Here is a 23,424-nt window from a genome sequence, read left to right as displayed (position 1 = left end):
TTGGATCCTCAATCCTCCTAGCTCTACAGGAGTCCTGTAGCATAGACGATTATATTGTTAGTCAGGAATACTCAAACTCGGTACAGTGCAGCCAATAATTTTTTTTTACATTTCCCAAATAAAAGTGTTTTTAATTTCTCCAACTTGATGAGTTTACATGACTGTACATTAGACGCTTCAAAGCTATTAAATATTATTTTTATGGATTTCATTAGATCTTCAGACTTCAATGAACGATGGTCCTGTTAGAAATGCATCTAAAGCCAGGGTGAGCAACCTTTTGAATCAACGGGCCATTTTGAATTAAAATCCTTACAGCGGGCCGTACTCAAAATATCACTTACTAACAATTTGTAAAGCATCATGGATAGTTAAAGAGAAGTCTTAAAATTACACTTCGTTCTTTGATAATAACAAATTTTTCCCAAATAAAAACTGAAAAAGGTTAGACAAAATGAATTCGAATAAAACGAATATTATTTATTTGGACTGTTTGCAAGAAAATTTAACACGATTTTTCAAATACAAAGCATGACAATACCAGCTGAAATTGATAAGGTAAATCACTGAATCTAAGTAAGTTTAAATGGAAATTTGTTAATCGATTTCAACTTTTATGCTAACATTTGTTCTTCTAAATGACTTAATTTTATTTAGTTTTTTTTTTAAATCAAAAACAAAAATTTATCGAGGCATTTGTAATGTTTAAACCCATTGATCTACTTTTCATCAATTGAAAGTCTCGTAAAAGAATTGTTTTTCTTTGGAAATCACTCTTTAAGCGTTGGAGGTTTAATTTTTATCGAAATTTATTGACTAAAATTCCTTTTTTCATAATTTAAATTTTCCAAAAAATCTAACTTTTTGCTACAATTGGTGAAAGCCCTATTTTTTAATTCAAAACTCCTTTTAAAATTAGGCATTGAATTTTGTATTGAATGCCTATAATTTTTTTTTATTAGAAAATCCGTCATCAGTAATCTGAGTGTTAGTTAATCACCTTTTGAAGGAGTTTCCATTGTGCCAAAAGTATTTCTATATTTTTCCTCTCTAGATAGCCATCATTTGCTTCCCTTTTAATTTTATCAAAAATGAAAATAAGAAGGCCTTTTTTGGTTCGTAGTTATAACAGTTTGCACCGTTCATTCTCACCAACCGTGGCTTAGAGGATAGCGTTTAAATCTTCTAAGCCAGAGGTCATAAGATCGAGTCTCGGTCACGGCATATATCGTTCTCTTTCTGTGGACTGGTGGTGTTAGCTTTATAAGATGCTAGCCATTATATCCTCGAATGATGTACGCTTTACTCTTAAGTAGAATTTAGATCTCTTCAAAGAAAGATGAAGATGCTAGCCTTTATATTCTCGAATGATGTACGCATTAGGTACTCTTAAATAGAATTTAGATCTCTTTAAAGAAACATGGCTGAGATGCTATATGTGTGTGTGTTCGATTTTTTTTTCTTCTTTTTTTGAGACAAGACCTTTTTTGATCAAACAGATGGTTCTTTTCTTCAAAATTTACATTTAAAGTCTGAAGCTATACCACAGCGATGACAAAAAGCGTAAAAAATATATTTTTAGTATTTTTCAAACTGCGTCCCAGAGATGGGTCTTGACTCAAACATTCAGTCAGCGAAACTTTTTTGTAGAGAAATGAATCCAACTTTGTAAGTTGAAATTTCAGAGACTAGACAAGATGAAAATGCAAATCTTGCCGTGCTTAAAATGTCCAAATTTGAGTCCAACTACCGTAAGGTGAAATGATGGGAATAGAAATAGACCACGAAAATGATGATGATCAAATGGGAGAACAATTCCCTTCATTCCAATAGACTTCCTCACTCGACCAGTATAACTTTCAGACGCCAGGTTGTCTCCTTTAGTAGAGTGTTAATACATTGGCCACGGAGAGGCGCAAGATGTGGGTTCAAGTCCTATCGGGAGACAAGGCGAATTTTTTCGCATGTTTTTCAACAACAATTTTCATCTTGCCTAGTCCCTGAAATTTCAAATTACACAGTTGGATTCGTTTCTCTAAATATATTTTTAATTTTAAGAGAAATTACTGGCTACTCAGCATTGCAAGTTAATGAAATATATTTACTTAAATTCTTTTTCCGTGCGTGTCATCTAGAAAATTTTTCAAAATTTAATTTTTTCATGAAGTACCGATTTTTTACAATTAAAATTACATTTCACATTCTTGATTCAAGATAAATTTTACACATTTCATGGATTTTCTAAATAAATTCAGATACAACTGCACAGTGGTGCAGAACATCAATCCAGCTGTACGAAATTAATAACGCCCAGGGATGAAGAGATAGCCATTTGATGTCTTCAGCAACATTGTTCATTTTTACATGAAGCATATTCTAGTATCAACATTTTTGCCTATGGGTCCAACGATAGAGAGATAAAAATGCTTACTTTTTTGGTTTTCAAATTAGGGCTTTGATGCCTTCGACAAAGTTGTTTATCTCATCAAAATACATAAGTTTGATGAATATGTCAAAGTCTTATCACATCACCCTCAGGAGTTAAAGAAGAAAATCTTGAAATAACAGTTTTTTGAACCTGACACTTTGTAGATTGGATATAGTGGTTCGCTGTCTTTCGAACAAAGTTGTAACAAGCTACGATCTAAATACTAGGTATTGTCTCATACATTATGATGGGTTGAAAAGTTGCTGAAGCTCTTTAGAAAACATTTAGTGTATTTTATTGGCAATTTTTTGTTCAAAAACATGAATAGCGCTCTTGTAAATGGTTTTTTTTTATTTGCCAGTAATCAAGCAACGGTCTTAGAAATGCCTGTGATAATCTGTAGCTTTCTCAGTTTTTTTGGTTGTTCTCCCGGTCCGCTTTCATGATTTTTTTTCTTTCAATTTTAAAGTAAAAGTTGGATAACAGCGAAAAAATGTCATCTGAGTAAAAAATTAAAAATATGGCACGTTAATTTTTTAAACCATACAAAAAAAATGCTACCATCTGAATAACTGTGAGGACAGGTTTTTGTGGTGTCATATTTTTTTGGTTTAAAAAATTTGGAGAATATCGTGTTTTCTACCGACTTATTCTTAGTTGTACTGCGGTTTGAAAAAAAAAAAAAAAAAACAAAACGATATACATAGGTTTTTTGGTCACCAGAAAGATCACGAACCTATGCAGAAGAAGTAAACTTGCATTGCTGAAAGTTTGGGCCGGAATCACAATGAACACCATGAAGAGGTGAAGATCAATAAATTTACATACATTTGCAGAAAGATTTCGCACTGGCTCACAAAGGAAAGAAACTCCAATTTTTAAGAACAAAAAACTATTTGAGGGTTGTTTCCAAACTCGGAGTGGCCGGTGAGTTCGCCTGAATTGAACCCTATGGAATTGGCTGTCTAGAGTATATTGAAGCTCGAAGTCTGCTCTATAAAACAAGACAGTTTGGAAGTTCCGAAGCGCCATCTAGCTGCAACTTGAAATAAAATACAACAGAAAGCACAGCGGGCTTTTTAAAATATGTGCCTTGGGTTTCTGCAGCGAGTTGTTAAGTTCAAGGACAAACAAATCTAACTGTCCCAATAATAGATTTTGGAAATATGATTTGTGTTGATACTTACGTTTTTCGATGCCGCTCCGTCGGCGAAACCAAAACAGTTTGTTTTGGTTCCGCATGCTTTGAGTCAATTCGCAATTGAAACAATAGCGGTGATGATTGATGATGACAGCTGATGATGGTAAACACGGTATAAATGTTTACATCATCACACGGTTAAGCGCGACAACACGAATTGGGTTCGTGGTAACACAACAGTGTTGCCAGATATTCTGGGTAGGAATACCAAAGTACTCATTGAGAAATGAGTACTTTCCCGGTTAGGGAATATAAGAAGTGGAAAGTAATAATTAGCTATCGCTCATTAAAATAGTTGTATTCTACTGACCTCACAGACGAAACATGAATAAAGATAACTCTATTCCACCACTGAAACCTGCGTTTTCAACAGGTTATGGGCCCAGATACGTCTGGATTGGAAATTGAAGAGTTAGTGAGAGGGGTACTCTCAAGTAAATCAGCCTTGCGGTTAGCAAGTGCTCAAGTAGCCATCTCAGAGGGACCAACCAGCCAACGGACGAGCGAGAGGACCACCGGGGAAGGTCATCCAGCAGCCAGAGGACCGCCAGAGCAGAGACCAGCCAGCGAGATGTCCCAGGCCAGCCAGGAGGTTCCGCCAAAGGTCGAGTCCGGGGAGGTTCGCGGTTCGAGAGGGTTACTCTCGATGCCGTCACGAGCCACGTTGCAGTTAGCAAACGTGAGCTCACGACCGACGGCCGGGAGGAGTCCCAGGATCCGCAACCGAGATGGTTCAGCGCGAAGGTCGGTAGGTCCACCCCAGAACAATTGGGTGGAACTTATAGCCGAGAGGGTTACTCTCGTGCTATGGCTGTGCGCTGCGGTCAGCATTCAGGAGCTGATCCAAGCTCAGACGACCACGAGCGCGGAGGATCGTCAGCGCAAAGGCCACGAGATGCTCCAGGTCAGCCAGAAGGTGTCACTGGAGTTCGAGGCCGGGAAGTCGGGTTCCGAGAGGGTTACTCTCGATGCCGACACGAGCAGCGCTGCGGTTAGCAGCATGGTTTTATTTCCGACGGCCGGGAGGAAGACTCTCGGGATCTGTAACCAGGATTGGTCAGGTCCGAATGCTCCAGATGGAGGATTAGCCCGTATCGGAGATTGCAAGAAGCTGTTTGCCGAGAGGGTTACTCTCGTGATGTGGAGCTACGCTGCGATCAGTACGCATGAGCTTATCCAAGCCTACAGTATGGTTTTTCTGTGGCTTTGGAGATGTTTTGGGCGACGGTTAGTTGCCAGCAACTTCAGCAACACATCAGAGCCAGATCGGGCTCATGCTGCTGAACGTTGCTCTCCGGCTTTTTGGAGCGCTCGAAGCATTGAAGCAGCAGGACGAAAGTCTATGAAGCTGCAATTCGAGAAAATCGTTCTCATGCTTTTAAGCTGCGCTGTGGTTAGCATGCGCGAGCTTGTCCTCGATATTTGGAAGTTGTTCCGGGTGCTGCGGAGGAGGTGGTTCAGGCGACGGTTAGTTGCCAGTGATTTCAACCACTTCTTGATTTTTGCGGCATTTAGGACGAGTGTTGCCGATCGAAGTCAGGCTAATTCTCGGAGCCACCGAGAGAGGGCTTTGTTAGCTAAAAGAGGATGCTTTTCTAGGGTTACCAGAACACAACACTCAAGATATGTTGTACGGTCGCACGCTGAGGTTATCAGCCACCAGAGTCAACGCAAGATTCGCGATTCTGGTGCCCGTCAGCGTAGGGTGCGAAACGAGAGAGACTTCAAAGGTAGCAATGACGACGATGACGATGATGATCAAGATTCCGTCAATCCCGAGCCGGCCCAGAGACGCAATCAGCGAATTGGAGAAGCTAATCAACGCTACGTGGCTAACGTAGCCGCTGATGATGAGGAAGAGCAACTTCGAATCGTCAGCAAGCTCAAGGGCCAAAGGGACTGTTTTTCCGGAAGACCATCGCAGCCATGAAAGAGAACGAGATTCGGGCTGAACGAAGTGAGGTGATCACTGAGCGAGCAGCTGTTCAACGATTTGATCGGTTGTTTGCCGTTTTTCGATGATAGCGGAGATTTGGGAAGCGGTTAGCTTATCCCAGGTTACAGGAAATCCATTATGTCTCTGACACGAATTTTCGACGGACGCAATTTAACAATAGTGAGGTTATCACCGAGCAGCCGTTCAACGATTTGATCGGTTGATTGCAGTCACCAGAATATCAGTGCTGCGGTTAGCGCACTTAGCAAAAACCAGGCCAGCCCGACGGATAGGCATTGGCTAGGCCTGAAGCGTGTTCTGTGATACCTTCGACGTATGACCAATATGGCGTTGGTATACCGCAGATACGCAAACTCGGATCCATTTCGAGAATCTTATTTCGTGGTCAACGAAATGTCATCGACCGAAGCTGAGATAGGAGCCCTTTGCCATGCGGTCAAGGAAGGTTTGTGGTTAACAAACTTCCTTGGTGAATTGGGTTTGGTTAGCACTCCTTTCACGTTAATGGAGGACAACATCCCTTGCATCCAGTATCTGGAAGAGACGCGGACTCATCAGCGGATGAAGCATCTGGATGTGAAGTATGCTTTCATCAGAGACATCATAAGAAGCGGTCAGCTTTCTTTGCGACACATCTCTACTGAGGATCAGCCAGCTGATGCGTTCACGAAGGCGTTACCAAGGGCGAGGCACGCGAAGCTGTTCAGCATTCTCAATCTGCGAATTGAGGGGAGGTGTTGATACTTACGTTTTTCGATGCCGCTCCGTCGGCGAAACCAAAACAGTTTGTTTTGGTTCCGCATGCTTTGAGTCAATTCGCAATTGAAACAATAGCGGTGATGATTGATGATGACAGCTGATGATGGTAAACACGGTATAAATGTTTACATCATCACACGGTTAAGCGCGACAACACGAATTGGGTTCGTGGTAACACAACAGTGTTGCCAGATATTCTGGGTAGGAATACCAAAGTACTCATTGAGAAATGAGTACTTTCCCGGTTAGGGAATATAAGAAGTGGAAAGTAATAATTAGCTATCGCTCATTAAAATAGTTGTATTCTACTGACCTCACAGACGAAACATGAATAAAGATAACTCTATTCCACCACTGAAACCTGCGTTTTCAACAATTTGTTTTGAAGTAAAATTGATTAAATATGAAAGACAAAGTTTTTGAATTAATGAAATTATCAGTAAGTTCCAATGAATCACGTCAACTGCCGGACCCAGGATAACTCAATTTTCAAATAACAATTTTCCAACTACGATATATTTTTATTGAAAAAAAAAGTCCATTGGCGGGTGCAATTTCAAAGAGTTGCAGCCAGTTTTAATAATTTTTTTTTCTAGAAATTGTTATATTTTAGATGAAGGTATTGCCTATGAGTTATCTCAAATTGTTACTCTAGGGTACAAAAGACATACTGATGATGATCCAAGAAGAGTACCGAGTTTGTTGTTAACTTTACTGATCATGAATTCGTAGAGTTGGATGATTATTTTTAATAATTGCTGGATAATGTTAGAATATTCATTTTAATTAGTCAATTGATAATTGGAAGAGTTGCATCAAAAAATCTTACATTTAAAGAAGATTAAGTGTACCATCTTCTGTGCCTGCATGTGGCAAGCTGCAGTGTTTTAATAAGAGCAGGGACCCATCTGAAATTAATGGCTCACTTTGGTTCAGTAACAGTCGATGGTCGTTTGTAGCAAAACGGCTTAATTATCCCCGCAGAAGCCCTGGTGCTCCACTTTTCGCACTTCCCCTCTAATCAAGACTAATCTCAGTGTTTCCGTCTAATATTCTCTAGCTACACACTCACATACTCATCGAAATACTTACGTTTTTGTACCAGGAAAAGGACGTCACCGGTGGCCGAGCGTCGGCCCGACATTTGAGCGTTACATTTTCCCCCTCGGCTCGGGTGATGACTCTGCTGGGGTCCTCGTTGGCCAAATGCACCGAAACCACCGGCTCATCTGGAGCAGGACATCGGCCAAGCAGGAAGGAAATCGTGCAAAGCAAAGAGAGAGAGAAGGAACGGATGCAATAATTATTTTGAAATACAGCTTTGGTGCATTAGGCAAGGGAGGATATTATAAAATTTAATTAACCGACACCGGAAAGTGGTGGTAATTTCATACACAAGTGCCTCACACTAGTTCGATAGCCCTTTTCCGTTTCTGGTCCGACATTTTCTTGAATAGAGCAGAGCAATCCCACGGGACTTTTCCGAGGGATGCAACATCGAGTAGAGAGTCCGGTATCCCGGATAACTATGTCCCCCACCCCACAGTAAGGGCCAGCTGCTTTGGACATTTGTTTCTAGAAAGTGGTCCCCCCCCCTTTTTCAAGCCTTCGTAACAGAAGTTAAAAAAATACAGAACGTCCAATGAATGTCAGCCAACGTAACTATTGGGCTAGGTTAGGAATCGAGCGAGAGAAAGAGCGCTGGAAAAATATGTCCGGCAAATATGATACAAATGCAGCGGCAAAAGCACCTCCTCGATCCGGCACTCGGGGGAAGGATCATATTTTACGACTTTTGCCGTGTTTGTGTTTTATTGCTGCGAAATTGGATTTTTTCCAGATGGAAATGTCGGAAAGTGTGGCGCCACCGTTTGTCGTCGTCGTTGTTCGCTTTGACCGAGTGTTAGGCAAACTCGGTTCCGCGAATAAAGGCATGATATTTCATATGCGTCAAAATATGGGCTCCAGTTTGAAAGTTGATCAAATATTTGGAAGTAAATTTTAGTTTGAACATTTAAAAATAAAAAAAAATGTGTCTTTCTATCCTAAATTGACCTATTTGGATAACTTGGCAGCAAAAAATTGTGACACCTTCCAGCCCCAAAGTGTTTAAATTTTATAACAAAAAAAACTGGTTTTTGCAGATTCTCTATGAGCTTGTGTTTTCAAAAAATCCGGATTCGAAAATAATTTTTGTAAAATTCATTTAACGATTATATTCATGAAATAAAAGGTTTAAATAGAAAATAACTTAATATGCATAAACGTCGTTAACTTGTGCTTCTTCTAATTTTTATGATATATGTTGGAAATTTTCAAATTTTCTTCTAAATATTACTCATTTGTCACATTTGTCACATTTGTCACATTTTTATCATTTTTGTCATTTTTGTCATTTTTGTCATTTTCGTCATTTTTGTCATGTTTGTCATTTTTGTCATTTTTGTCATTTTTGTCATTTTTGTCATTTTTGTCGTTTTTGTCATTTTTGTCATTTTTGTCATTTTTGTCATTTTTGTCATTTTTGTCATTTTTGTCATTTTTGTCATTTTTGTCATTTTTGTCATTTTTGTCATTTTTGTCATTTTTGTCATTTTTGTCATTTTTGTCATTTTTGTCATTTTTGTCATTTTTGTCATTCTTGTCATTTTTGTCATTTTTGTCATTTTTCTGTTGATTTGAGCATCTTCATCAATAAAGTACATTTTTGTTCCATGGCGACCGTTAAAAAAGTTGATCTTCAATCGTAATGCATGGCGTTTTTTGGAGGATGAGTTTTTTTGTAACTTCTCAGAATGTAATGGGAAAAATCAGAAGAATCTTAAATCTTTTTATTGTTTATTTGAAGAAGTTCAACATTGTTCTTCAAACTGGTTGAGAAAAAAGATTGACATAATAATTTGGCAAAATCTATATCCATTGACATAAATTCGATAACCCTCATCTTCTTTTCAAATGTTTGTTGCTGAAAAATCTGAAACCCCAATTTCTTCACAAATTGAGCACAATTGCCCTAGCAACTGGGTCGCCGAGATCAAAATGTTTCCATTCATTGGTAAGTCACATAAATTTCTGAAGTAGTTACTTGGCAGCCAGCATTTCTCGCTTGCATTGCTCCCGGTGAAACTTGGCCACAAAAGCTGTTCTGGTCCAGTTCCGATTGCTGACAGGGGAGTCATCATCTTACCGTTATGCACAAACTTATTGGATACTTCTCTTCCCGGAACGACCGCACCGCACAATTCAGCTCTGAATCCAAATGAGGTGGGTGGGTGAGTGCCAAGAAACAGCAATTGTTCGACCGAACTTACGGGACCAAAGCTGAACTTTTACTAGTGAAACATTGAAATTTTCAAACAAAACAGACAAAAAGGTTTTAACAAATATTTTAAATATTTGTTTTTGAAAATATATTACTTAATTTTTTTTCCCCGATAGAACATCATCAATTGGGACAGTTTAAATGCATTTGAAATGTAAATCCCAATTCATGGTAAATTTAGCACAAACCTTTTTCGAAATGTTTCCCTTCCATTGTATCGCATTCGAAGTGACTTTGCAAAAGCAAATAATCCAACTCAACCTCAACCCTTTCGAATGCTGTACAATCCCAGAAAAAGGTGGCGCGCATCTTTGGTCATTTTATTTGCTTTCCGGTCGGTTGTTGAACAGACTTGGGGAAAAAATGCACCGCACACATACAAATGCAGCAGCGAAAGTGCAATTTATCATTCGGAAAACGCGCGCTCGTCCGCTCTCCTGGGGCACTTGGAAAACTCATTCCGCTAATGGGTAAAGTTTCATATTGCGCCACTACCACTGTAGGACGGTTTCCACGTTTCGGTGTTGTTGAATCAGTTGGGCTGAAGGAAAGGGTGGCAAGCCGTGGGAACCGAAAAAAAAGTTCGAGGCGAAAAAATCACAGAAGGTTTGGAAACTGGAGTCCGGGACACCGACTGACGAAGAGTGTCGTCCTGACCAAGCCGCTCCAAGGGAACTAAATGGGCGTGAGGAGACATTTCGAAGTCTGTTTTTGCACTTCGGCACTCTACCAGAACGCAGCCAGGCATCCACCAGAATGCATTTTCCGCTACTCAATTGGGGGGAAAAATAATTAATTAAGATTGCTGCTTCTGAAATTATGCATTTCAATTGAAAGGTCAATTAATCACATTTTGTGCTGACTGGCGTGGGGTTTTTGGAGACAAATGCCAACTTGCATGCCAGCTGTCTCCAACTGTTGATATTTCGCCGGGAAAACCGTTGCGGGGATTTCATTTGTGCCACATGGTGGAACGTGACCTTGGTTGAGTTTTTGCGCTCCGCCGTTGGTAATTTTCGGAGAAAATGAATGACAATCAATTGCGCACCATTTGCATACGTTTTCCAATGATGGCGTACATTTGGTATTTGGCAAAAGGTTCATTACGAGTAATATCACAAGGTAATTGAATGCCGTTTTTATTTTATCAATTTGGCCCTTTCTGACTTGAGCATCCGAATCAAATCATCGAGAAAGTTTGCTTGAATCAATAGTACAGAACAAACCTTTCTGATTGTCTGCTGGCTCAAAATTGTAAGTTGAAAATTTTACATTAAAATGGTTTAAAACCTTGTTGGAGATTTTAATTTTATTTTACTTTATATTTTAATGAAAAAAAATCGTGTGTTGTTTTAAAAACGTACTATCTATAAACTAGACTTTTTAGACAGAATTTGATTAACTTATCATTTTGTCAAACTTTTAACAAAGTTTTCGTCGATTTTTCTCTAGTTTTTTGAAACAAATTTCGCAATTAGAAGCTCTTAACCCTATCTAGGGATGTGGTGTTCAAAACCGGACTGTAATCTGTTTTCGATCTCCCTCAACCATTCAAATTTTGTTTGAACTCAAATATCAAGACCTTCATGTCCTGACCATTCTATTTTGAATTTCATATTCGCTGAATTGTACAAAATTCTATAAGAAATCATAAAAAAAATCATTTTAAAAATCACTCAGCTGAATAAAAAATTAACCCAGATCGAACGAGTATAAAACTGATAAAATATTCAACGGGGAACGTTCAACTTTTTTGGTTACAATTTTCGATTGAGGAATAGAGCTTCTTCGAGCTTATCGGTAATTGCTCTGGTCTACATTACATATATTTTAAGCCAATAAAATGAAACAAGTTCAAAAAATATCTTTGATTTTATTTTAAGTTACCTATTAGGTTTTCTGCAGTTTTGAACATTTTCATGTTCGAAGGTAATTCATGAGTCCAAAATCAAAATCATAATGTTGTATCAAATCTTTACGAAAACAAGCAAGCTAGGTAATTTGAAAAAAAGAGAATAGAACTTTGATTTCAGTATCACAACACATATTTTGAATTCATTATCAGCCATTATTGAGCTATTAGTTAAGAAACTCAAAAACTAAAAATATCTTGAAATTTATGTATATGTTCGTGATCGTTTTAAATTTTAGTATCACAATACCATCAATTTTTTTATATCAATCATTATATAAAAAAAAATTATGAATCTTGTTTCTAAACTCGGCTGAGTTTGAAAATCTAATCCAATTATATCGTCGATATTGTTTCCAGATCAATCACACAATGATAATTCCAATTGAAAAATTCAGCTTCAGATTTGACGAAAAAAAGTTGAATATTGCAATTGCAATTAATTGATTGAGTCTCATATATTGAAGAATATTATCAACTAAATACATAACAAAACAGCTGTTTTGGTCCATATTTTTCAATAACTGTTTGGAAAGATTAAAGCTTTATGAGTTCAAATTTTCCGCCAAACTTTGTCTACCGCCTCTGGTTTTTAAAACAGTTTTTTTAAACAAATATTTTTATAGTTTATCTACCAGTTTGGGCTACAATGCATTAGAATGTAAATTATAGATTCACCTTTAAAATTTCGTTTTAAAATGCTGAAATTTGATTGTTAATTTCAATATTTCATCCATCCAAGCATTAATTTTGAGCTAGAATATTAGAATTTTTGCAGTATTTTTTACCCCTAAATGCAGCATTTTTATGCGTTTTCTTTAAAAATATTTTTAACAGAAGAAAATTCAAAATTTGATTCGAATAAAATAAAAATTTCTGCAATTGATGCTGTAGGCGTTATGACATCACAAATCCAGGAAAAAACTATAAATTGGAATTTTAACACTTTTGATGAGCTATTTAATGTTTGGATATTGAATTTTTGTTCATTCATCAACTCCACATTTCGCAATTTTGAGTTACGAGTTACGTAACGAAATGTAGATGCAACTTCATTTTTTTTTTAAATTGTCATTTCTTTGTTTTCGTTTGCATAGATTTATAACGAGAAAAAATTCTGATTTTTTTTTTGTTCAAATTTCTGAGCTTCTAATTTTTTCAATTTTTTTTGAATTTTAATAAGACGACAATTTGAAAAATCAAATAAGCGATAAGGTTTTAAGATAAAAAACAACTTGAAGAAAATTTTCTAACGACGTACAATGCATAGCCTTCAGCATACAGTATCTTGCTTAGATAAAAGAAATCATGAAAATTTCCCTAAATTATAAACTAATGTATTGTGCAATTTGCAATTTTTGTCAAATTTTAAAATTTCCCACCATGTTTAGTTAATTATCAGCTCTTGGGCCTTTCGAAAATTGAAAAATAATCCGTTAAGCCTTTTATTGACATGAAGTCTATATATTGGAATTTTGAAAGCATAAAAAAAATTCTCAAATGTCATAAAAGAAAAGAGAGTCGAAAGAAGAAAAGTGAAGAAGCTTTTTTTTAATAATTACTGAGTTGTTATATTTTTGGATGTATATACAGTAGTCAATTTGTTGAAAGCATTGTTTTTTTTTTTGTTTATCATTCATCAATCATAATTTCATTAATTTCATAAGAAGCTTTCAACCACCAATGATTTTCTGCTTCAAAAATTAATAAGAATATATATGAAATCTCTAATATAATTTTAATGGTAGGTAAATGTTAAATTTGAAAATGGCACTTTGATCGGATGATTTTGAAACTATGTACAATTAAGTAATAATCAAAGTTTTCATGTCAAAAGAGGTTTTTTTATAGGAGTTTTTTTCTATTTTAACGCCAATTCTGTAATGAATATTTACAAAAACAAATGAATTAACATTTTTTTCCATTGGCTAGAAGGAATCAAACATAAATTCACAGTAGCTTTGGGCCATTTGAGATTCCTCAAAATAATAATTATAATAATTTATTTTTGTTCGTGTAACATAAGATACAATCTTTTTAAAGTGTTACAGTTGAGTTGGTTTTTAATAATTTCATAAATATAAAATCAAGTCCAATTGAACAAAAAATTTTCATAGGTCAGTTTCTGGCCAACTTGCGTAGGCAAATTTTTCATAGGTCAGTTTTTGGCCAGTTTTCAAAATATATATGGTTGGTTTTTGAAATTTGTCTTTCTCATTTTGACTGCCATCCCAGGGTACATGAACAGTATCGTTTATAATTTAAAAGAAATCGGATGCATGCATCTTGAGTACTTTAAATTTGAAACTCCATAATATTTCATAATTATCTGACAAAGTTTCTTAAACATTCTTGATCTTCGATACACAAAATCTATTAAAATTGACCTTTTTTACTTTCAAACTGCAATATCTCAGTTATTACCGAAAAAATATTCAGAATGATTTATGAAGACTGAAACTAACATGTGTAAAGCTTTCGAAAAGATCCATCGGTTGAATCAATTTTGAACTATGTATAAGAACATTTTTCCATTTACTAATCAGTTTATTCATTTTTGGTAAAAGCTCTAACGAAGACGAAAAGTGGAATAAATTATTTATTCGAGTTTTAAAATCGGATGTTTTTTTACTGAAATTTTATTTGAATTTAATGTATTGATAGTAAGATTGATAATTTATTTTCATAGGCGAACATTCATATAAACTTCTAGAGAAATCTTTTATTTAAGTCCAGGCCGGAAAAAAATAAAAATTGAATTGAATTTCCGTTAGATGTACTTAATAAATGTTTGAAGTAACTTGTTTTGAGAATATGTAAATAATTAAAGCTTTTTTTAACGTATAATAATATCATCAGTTATTTGGTATCAAATTTGAAATTTATCTGGTTCACATTCATAATACTACACGTTATTTTCAACAACATCAATTATCAAAAGAGGAAATAAAATGGAGCCATATCCGGTAAACTTAAATTTCCTGAACCAGTACTCACGGTGTTGATTTGTTGATTAAAAATTGAAACTTATTGCGAATTGATCCTTCAGGACTATGAATAGGTCGGCTGAACATAGTAAAATCAGTTTTTAAAATTTTGTAGATTCGCACGAAAATTTTTCAAAAACCATCTGAACAAAAAGTGTATTCGAACTTATTGAACACCCTGCACAGTTTCTGAGTAAACGATTAAACATATCAAGCAATATTTTAGTTTTTTCACTGGGAGTTTTTTGAGAAATTTTGGACATCGCAGAATATTTTGCTTAAAACATAGTTACGGATGCCGTTTGAAAACAAAATCTTCATCGAAATGCATTTTTTTAAATGGTCTCCAACTTTTTCATTGTAAATTTATTTAGGAAACGAAGATTAATTATTTCTACAATAATTAGCATACATTTTGAACGATTAATCTGTTTTTCATTAAAAAGGCATTTAAACTACCTCATATGGGCATTCAAAAACAATCTCGTGATCTAAAATAGAATCTCCTAAAAAATAGAATATTTTTTTCAAATTTTATTATTTCACTGAATTAAAAAAATCAACTACTTAAATCTTAATTTAGAGGTTCTTGATTTAAAAAAAACTGAACATTTTGAAACAAAACTGTCTTAAAACTTGTTGGAGTATTTCAATTTTTTCAACTTTGTATATGAATGAATAATAATGTTTGTCTTATGTTCAAAACGTGCTATCCATAAACTGGACTTTTGAGATAGATTTTGATTTATTAATCATTTCACCAAACTTCAAACAAAATTTTCGACGGTTTTTTTTTTTCAAAAAAAAAAAGTAGCTATTAAGAGTACTTAAATATCCCTATCGATGAGTACGGACTCTTCTCTTTTTCTGAACTCTTAAACCGATGAAATTTAGCTTTTTCTCAAATATCGAGTTTGGTATCTTAAAATATACTCAACAATACTTACAAGCTACGCTAATGATGCGTTTATCCTCCAGCGCTGTCCCACTAAACCACGGATTGCTAGCTCTGCAGGTCAGCTCAGCGCCATCGTTCTCGGCCGAAACTCGCAGGGTCAACAGGCTGGACGTTAGGTTTGCATTCTAAATGAGAGAAAAATAGTTCAAAATGGAAGGTTTCAGTGGAAATACAAATTGCTGATTGTTGGTTCAGAAAACTCACATTGTTATCACTATGTGCAGTGATATCGGCGCTCCGCAGCGGTTCTCCATCCAGAAGCCAGACGATTTTGGCCGCCGGAAACGAACCCCACGCCTCACAACGGATTGGAGCTGGACGCCCTGCCGTGAGCAGCTCATTGGGGGTCACTATTTTCACTCGCAGAGGTTTCACTATAATTGGTGGGAAATTAATAGACTTTGTCCCAATGATTGGGATCAATTAACTTTGACACTTACAGTGAACCTGAATTCCGACCTCTTTGGTGACAACCGGTACCAGCTTCGACCCTGCGGCTTTGCAGACGAATTTGGCCCCGTACAGATCCCTCGTGACGGTTCCCAGGAACAGCTGATTGACCATGGCGGCCGTTCCATCGACTGCGGACGGATGACTGGTGCTGGAGATTTCAACGCCATCGTGCCACCAAGAAACACGCGGTGGAGGACGACCTGTGAAAAAGATTTCATTAATAACTCATAAGAACATAACAAAAGACCAGCAGATACAAAAAGCAGCGCCATTCATCTTCTGCAGCAGAAAACCTCGTCTGATTTCGCCTCGTAAGTGTATCGCTTAGGCAAATTTAGTGGGTACGAAATTTGATTTCAGCGTCCTGCATTATCCATGAATGAAAGCTTTTCTCCATTAAGCGCTGAGGCGAGACATTTACCGAGCAGAATGTGTCATCGTTCGCCAATAAAGTGAAGTGAATCCTTCTAACCAAATGCAAACATTTTTCTTGCTCGGAAGAAGAGTGAGAAAAAAAAACAACCAATCTTTTCTTCGAGAGGGGAACGTAAAATCTTTCAGCTCTTTTCAACCATGAATATAAAGTGATTCTTCATCCCCCCATTCCCAGTTCTCAGCGGTCGTCCTCGTAAGCTCAATCCATGTTACGGCTCCATCAAACACATTTTGAACGATCTCCATCATTCTCCTCGTTGAGAAAGGAAGGTTCATGTGCGGAAAACGGCCACGGAACGAATGTAAATGTGGAAACAGGAAGGGTGCGGGTCCTGTCACCTTTCATCAACGCTCTCGGTTCATCCCCCCTTACCAACGACGGCTTGAAAACATCGTCACTTCGATCAGCCCATAATCAGCCGAGGAATATCGTTTAGGAAAAGGAACCATCTCTCGGTCAACAAAGACTGGGAAAAGGAGCTTTTGTTTCTACACTTGCCAGTTCGTATGTACTCTGGCTCGAGTTTTATGTTTGTGTATGTGTGGATGTTGTTCGAGTGACGATGCGTAAGAAGATGGGAAGTTTGCTCACTTAAATAAATAATAAGTCTATCTCTTTTCGAGAAAGGTTTCGGCCTTGGGTCCTAGAGCTTAGTAAGGCATTTACTCTTTTTTTTTTGTTGTTTGCGAAGCTTTGTGTTTTACCAAACTCTGGAGTTGGATTGTGTGATCGTCGAGTCTTGGTTGCTTGTTTTTTTTATTCCCTCTGATCTTCCGCATTTTCTGGCAGCTTGTTGGGTTTTTGGGGGAAATAAATCCCCCTTCATGCTTCTTTAAATGTTTACACAGAGTAAAACTGCTTCAAACAAAATGAAGAACTTTTCAATACTCCTGCAGAACCCAATGAAGTTCAGACCTTGAAATCATGAAAAATTCACTTTGGTTCTTATTTATAAATTCAGCAGTTTAAATGAAGAAAAAATTTAAAGCTTTTCTGAATCTCTTTTCAAAACCAGAAACTCAACCATACGAATCTCTATGGATGTATAAATATGGAAAAATTAATTGTCTAATAATGGACCATGCACATTTTGTTCATTATCTGTGCAAAATTCAACCCAAATCAGGGAAGAATTAAAAGCAACAAAAACGCTCGGGTTTGAAATTTTTTGACCCGCAAAATCTTTTCACTTTTGCTTATTAAGGACAAAACAATAATTCTAGGTATGTTCAAAAACTCAACATCAATTTAAAGTAGAATCTGGCGTAATCGTGAATGCCAAAAATGACAAAAATGACAAAAAAGACATTCCTCATATATCATCTTTAATATAACATATTTGAATATTTTCGTAAGAAACTCGGAACCTCAAAACATTCTCAAAGATAAGTTATCATATTTATTTTACATATTTTTGCCATATTATACTTAGTCCTCTTATGTTTGCAAGGCATTGGGTAATTCACCAAACAAAAATCAAAAAGGAATTACGAGTGGGAAATATATTTACATGAAATTATACTGCGAAGCTAAATTAAAACAACATGAATCGCACACTAAGCATCAATATGAATGTATTGAGCCCAGCGCTTTTTTTTTTTGGTGTCGGTTGTCGAAAAACCTCCCGAATAAGCCACCCATAAATATTCATCAAAAATCATCAACAAAGAGTCAATTCTGATTCGGCGAAAATCCGGCAAACCCCGAATAAACAAGTAAATTTTATCCAACCAGGGATAGGGATATGATTCCACTTCCGAGGATGGGAATGTTTGATGAAAATATGACAGCATTCGAAATTCCTTTCGGGGAGGATGACATTCATAAAAACTCATTCATTCACCACCGACCCAATCTATCTGGTTCAGCTCTAAGTTAAGTTAGAATATGAGTTCGTTAGAGTATCTGAAAAAAATTTTACTTTTCCTTATACGGAGAAAGGATTTTGTGTTGGCATTAGAAGAAGAAGAAGGAAAGCTCAGTTTTCCGGATGCCCACAAAACACCTACCAAACTTCTCCGAACATCTCGATCCAGCTAAAACGCCCTGGGGATGGATCAAATGATTTTCTCCGATCCGAAGCTAGCAAGAAGGTCCCCCTCCTGTCAGATGAACGATACGAAATGGAATGTGGTTTTCGTTTAACCTTATATGTTTGAAAAGTACCAACACATTCGTATGGAGTGAGATAGGAATAAGTTTTTCAGAAGGTCTCTGCTTTTTAGAAGTTTTATTTGGTTGGATTTCAATCAAAAGATGTGTTTATTTGATTTTAAAAATAAGTGAATTCCAAGTTTTTAGAGATATATTTCCCAGTATTTTTATTTTTGATCTGGAATTTTTGAAATATTTTATCAAATTATGTGGCTTTTAAAATAAAGTTAGGAGTCGATTTTTTCCGATTTATGGTCCTGCTGTGTATTATTCTAATTTGCAAATTGTAAATTTTGTGTAACCTTGACTCAAAACCGCGACACATTTTTTTTGCTTTTAGCAAACACTCTTGTCGTTATCATTTGACAAAAAAATGACATGTGTGGCATTACATTCCAACCTCAAAAAGATCAGCAAAAAATCAGAACACGTGATCCCACTACAGTGTAACACCAACTGTTTCGTCATGTGTTGTTCATTTACAAACCAAACATGTTCCATCCCTCAGCATCGGTGAGGCCTATTTCCAGATGGTAATTTATGCGGTTTTGTTCAGAGTTTTTGTTTACCGTTCATGCCATTCCATGGGAATATTTTTTTCGGATTTTTTGCTCCGATTTTGCTGCTGCCAGGCAAATTTGTCACCATTTTCTGATAGCTGGAATTTAATTTCGCAAGCATTTTGATGAGAACGTAAAATAACTGTTTATAGTTGTTTGATATGCTACAAAAACTGTCGCCCAAAATATTGGTCCGTTCCGGCCGGCAACGGAGATGGTTTTCCATAAAGAAAGCATCGTAAATAGGCAAATGGCTGCTTATCAGAGACCTCTGGGGTCGCCCACCTTTGACATCCGGCTTGTCATAAGACGCACAAAATTTTATAGACTCATCAAAAATTCTCCTAGAAAATCGACTCGTAAATTCAGATAAATGTAGTGTTTGTGTGGGAACTCCTTGGCTTCAGCAGCCGTTCGTTTGCCAGCTTTTTGCCGGCACTAGTGCTTGCCCCATAAACGCACATGACCAATAAATCTTCTGGCTGGAAATATATAAACCCTCATCGCTGTCGTCTTTGTCGGGGGTTGAGCATTAGATAAACCGCCACATCGCTTCCTAACGAACGATGGCGTTCATTCCCGGTGTAAATCTCCGTCATGACCTTGTAACCCACCGCTGATCTGTGCTGAATTGACTGGAACGATGAATGGAAGTACAAAAGGCCATCATCCCCCCTTACCAGGAGTTGTTTTTCACCTCTCCGTTTAGCGTGTGTTTTTCTACTCGCCGCCGAGCATCCCTTTATGGAAAATATCCTTCATTTTCCTTTATTAAAAGCCAACTCGACACAACACTTAACTAAAACCTTAAACTTCCGTTCGGGGTGAACCACAACATCCGGTTCCGAACCCACTCTCGGTCGATTGGAAGGCAAAAGTGCTTCAATTTTACCCAGTATGTTTACACTTGATATTGGCCCTATCCACATGTTCCTCATGAGAAGCAAAAGGAAGCGAGGATGCAAATAAAAAAAAATCAAACACAAACACATGCTGCTGGTCGTCCACAGCGTCATAAACTTGTCAACTTTTTTTATGATGCTTATCGATGTAGTGTGTGGATGCTGCTCAAGAGGCAGCCCCATTATGTGGATCAAAAATCCCAGAGTCGAGAAGATTCGCTCACTGCAAAAATGGAAGGCGGCAGCAAAAAAGTTCTACTTCAGGACCGTCCCTTTCGGTGTTGCTCCAGTTGAGCCACTTACTGTCTTGCACATTTGTTGGGATAGCAAAAATGTTTGCTTAAGTCGGTAGGCGATGTTTGATTCCTAGAACAGTTGTTGATTCATTTTTTGATTTCAGCTGATGTTAAATTTTATTTGAAATTTATGGCGTTTCAAGAAAAAACAAACAATAAACTTTTGAATTGAGAGAAAAATTATTTAAAAGAAATGAAAAGTGAGTTTCGAAAAATAAAATCCAATTGATATACTTTTGTCATTTTGATTTTTTTTCCATTTTTGTCATTTTTGACATTTGTGTGATTTTTGTCATTTTTGTCATTTTTGTCATTTTTGTCATTTTTGTCATTTTTGTCATTTTTGTCACTTTGTCATTTTTTGTCATTTTTGTCATTTTTGTCATTTTTGTCATTTTTGTCATTTTTGTCATTTTTGTCATTTTTGTCATTTTTGTCATTTTTGTCATTTTGTCATTTTTGTCATTTTTGTCATTTTTGTCATTTTTGTCATTTTTGTCATTTTTGTCATTTTTGTCATTTTTGTCATTTTTGTCATTTTTGTCATTTTTGTCATTTTTGTCATTTTTGTCATTTTTGTCATTTTTGTCATTTTTGTCATTTTTGTCATTTTTGTCATTTTTGTCATTTTTGTCATTTTTGTCATTTTTGTCATTTTTGTCATTTTTGTCATTTTTGTCATTTTTTGTCATTTTTGTCATTTTTGTCATTTTTGTCATTTTTGTCATTTTTGTCATTTTTGTCATTTTTGTCATTTTTGTCATTTTTGTCATTTTTGTCATTTTTGTCATTTTTGTCATTTTTGTCATTTTTGTCATTTTTGTCATTTTTGTCATTTTTGTCATTTTTGTCATTTTTGTCATTTTTGTCATTTTTGTCATTTTTGTCATTTTTGTCATTTTTGTCATTTTTGTCATTTTTGTCATTTTTGTCATTTTTGTCATTTTTGTCATTTTTGTCATTTTTGTCATTTTTGTCATTTTTGTCATTTTTGTCATTTTTGTCATTTTTGTCATTTTTGTCATTTTTGTCATTTTTGTCATTTTTGTCATTTTTGTCATTTTTGTCATTTTTGTCATTTTTGTCATTTTTGTCATTTTTGTCATTTTTGTCATTTTTGTCATTTTTGTCATTTTTGTCATTTCTGCCATTTCTGTCATTTCTGTCATTTTTGTCATTGTTGTCTTTTTTGTCATTTTTGTCATTTTTGTCATTTTTGTCATTTTTGTCATTTTTGTCATTTTTGTCATTTTTGTCATTTTTGTCATTTTTGTCATTTTTGTCATTTTTGTCATTTTTGTCATTTTTGTCATTTTTGTCATTTTTGTCATTTTTGTCATTTTTGTCATTTTTGTCATTTTTGTCATTTTTGTCATTTTTGTCATTTTTGTCATTTTTGTCATTTTTGTCATTTTTGTCATTTTTGTCATTTTTGCCATTTTTGTCATTTTTGTCATTTTTGTCATTTTTGTCATTTTTGTCATTTTTGTCATTTTTGTCATTTTTGTCATTTTTGTCATTTTTGTCATTTTTGTCATTTTTGTCATTTTTGTCATTTTTGTCATTTTTGTCATTTTTGTCATTTTTGTCATTTTTGTCATTTTTGTCATTTTTGTCATTTTTGTCATTTTTGTCATTTTTGTCTTTTTTGTCATTTTTGTCATTTTTGTCATTTTTGTCATTTTTGTCATTTTTGTCATTTTTGTAATTTTTGTCATTTTTGTCATTTTTGTCATTTTTGTCATTTTTGTCATTTTTGTCATTTTTGTCATTTTTGTCATTTTTGTCATTTTTGTCATTTTTGTCCTTTTTGTCATTTTTGTCATTTTTGTCATTTTTGTCATTTTTGTCATTTTTGTCATTTTTGTCATTTTTGTCATTTTTGTCATTTTTGTCATTTTTGTCATTTTTGTCATTTTTGTCATTTTTGTCATTTTTGTCATTTTTGTCATTTTTGTCATTTTTATTTTGTCATTTTTGTCATTTTTGTCATTTTTGTCATTTTTGTCATTTTTGTCATTTTTGTCATTTTTGTCATTTTTGTCATTTTTGTCATTTTTGTCATTTTTGTCATTTTTGTCATTTTTGTCATTTTTGTCATTTTTGTCATTTTTGTCATTTTGTCATTTTTGTCATTTTTGTCATTTTTGTCATTTTTGTCATTTTTGTCATTTTTGTCATTTTTGTCATTTTTGTCATTTTTGTCATTTTTGTCATTTTTGTCATTTTTGTCATTTTTGTCATTTTTGTCATTTTTGTCATTTTTGTCATTTTTGTCATTTTTGTCATTTTGTCATTTTTGTCATTTTTGTCATTTTTGTCATTTTTGTCATTTTTGTCATTTTTGTCATTTTTGTCATTTTTGTCATTTTTGTCATTTTTGTCATTTTTGTCATTTTTGTCATTTTTGTCATTTTTGTCATTTTTGTCATTTTTGTCATTTTTGTCATTTTTGTCATTTTTGTCATTTTTGTCATTTTTGTCATTTTTGTCATTTTTGTCATTTTTGTCATTTTTGTCATTTTTGTCATTTTTGTCATTTTTGTCATTTTTGTCATTTTTGTCATTTTTGTCATTTTTGTCATTTTTGTCATTTTTGTCATTTTTGTCATTTTTGTCATTTTTGCTTGCTGTCATGTTTGCTTAAGTCGGTAGGCGATGTTTGATTCCTAGAACAGTTGTTGATTCATTTTTTGATTTCAGCTGATGTTAAATTTTATTTGAAATTTATGGCGTTTCAAGAAAAAACAAACAATAAACTTTTGAATTGAGAGAAAAATTATTTAAAAGAAATGAAAAGTGAGTTTCGAAAAATAAAATCCAATTGATATACTTTTGTCATTTTTTATTTTTTTTCCATTTTTGTCATTTTTGACATTTGTGTGATTTTTGTCATTTTTGTCATTTTTGTCATTTTTGTCACTTTTGTCACTTTGTCATTTTGTCATTTTTGTCATTTTTGTCATTTTTGTCATTTTTGTCATTTTTGTCATTTTTGTCATTTTTGTCATTTTTGTCATTTTTGTCATTTTTGTCATTTTTGTCATTTTTGTCATTTTTGTCATTTTTGTCATTTTTGTCATTTTTGTCATTTTTGTA

The 23,424-nt window shown here is 35.1% G+C and overlaps 1 protein-coding gene across 1 annotated transcript in view; it reads right to left on the bottom strand.

Annotated features, from left to right (window-relative positions):
* The window catches only part of LOC129738361 (hemicentin-1-like), a 310,036-nt gene that overhangs the window by 81,598 nt on the left and 205,014 nt on the right, over window positions 1-23,424 (bottom strand). Inside the window, exons 7-10 of the mRNA XM_055729545.1 lie at window positions 15,965-16,177; window positions 15,729-15,898; window positions 15,514-15,649; window positions 7,438-7,574 (exon numbers count right to left, since the gene is read on the bottom strand). Of these exons, the coding sequence (XP_055585520.1) occupies window positions 7,438-7,574; window positions 15,514-15,649; window positions 15,729-15,898; window positions 15,965-16,177 (656 nt within the window). The remainder of the gene's footprint in view (window positions 1-7,437; window positions 7,575-15,513; window positions 15,650-15,728; window positions 15,899-15,964; window positions 16,178-23,424) is intronic.

This window comes from Uranotaenia lowii, chromosome 1, assembly GCF_029784155.1.
Source record: "Uranotaenia lowii strain MFRU-FL chromosome 1, ASM2978415v1, whole genome shotgun sequence".
NCBI lineage: Eukaryota > Metazoa > Arthropoda > Insecta > Diptera > Culicidae > Uranotaenia > Uranotaenia lowii.
Note: the sequence above shows the minus strand (reverse complement) of the source record. Positions and strands in the feature narration are given on the sequence as shown.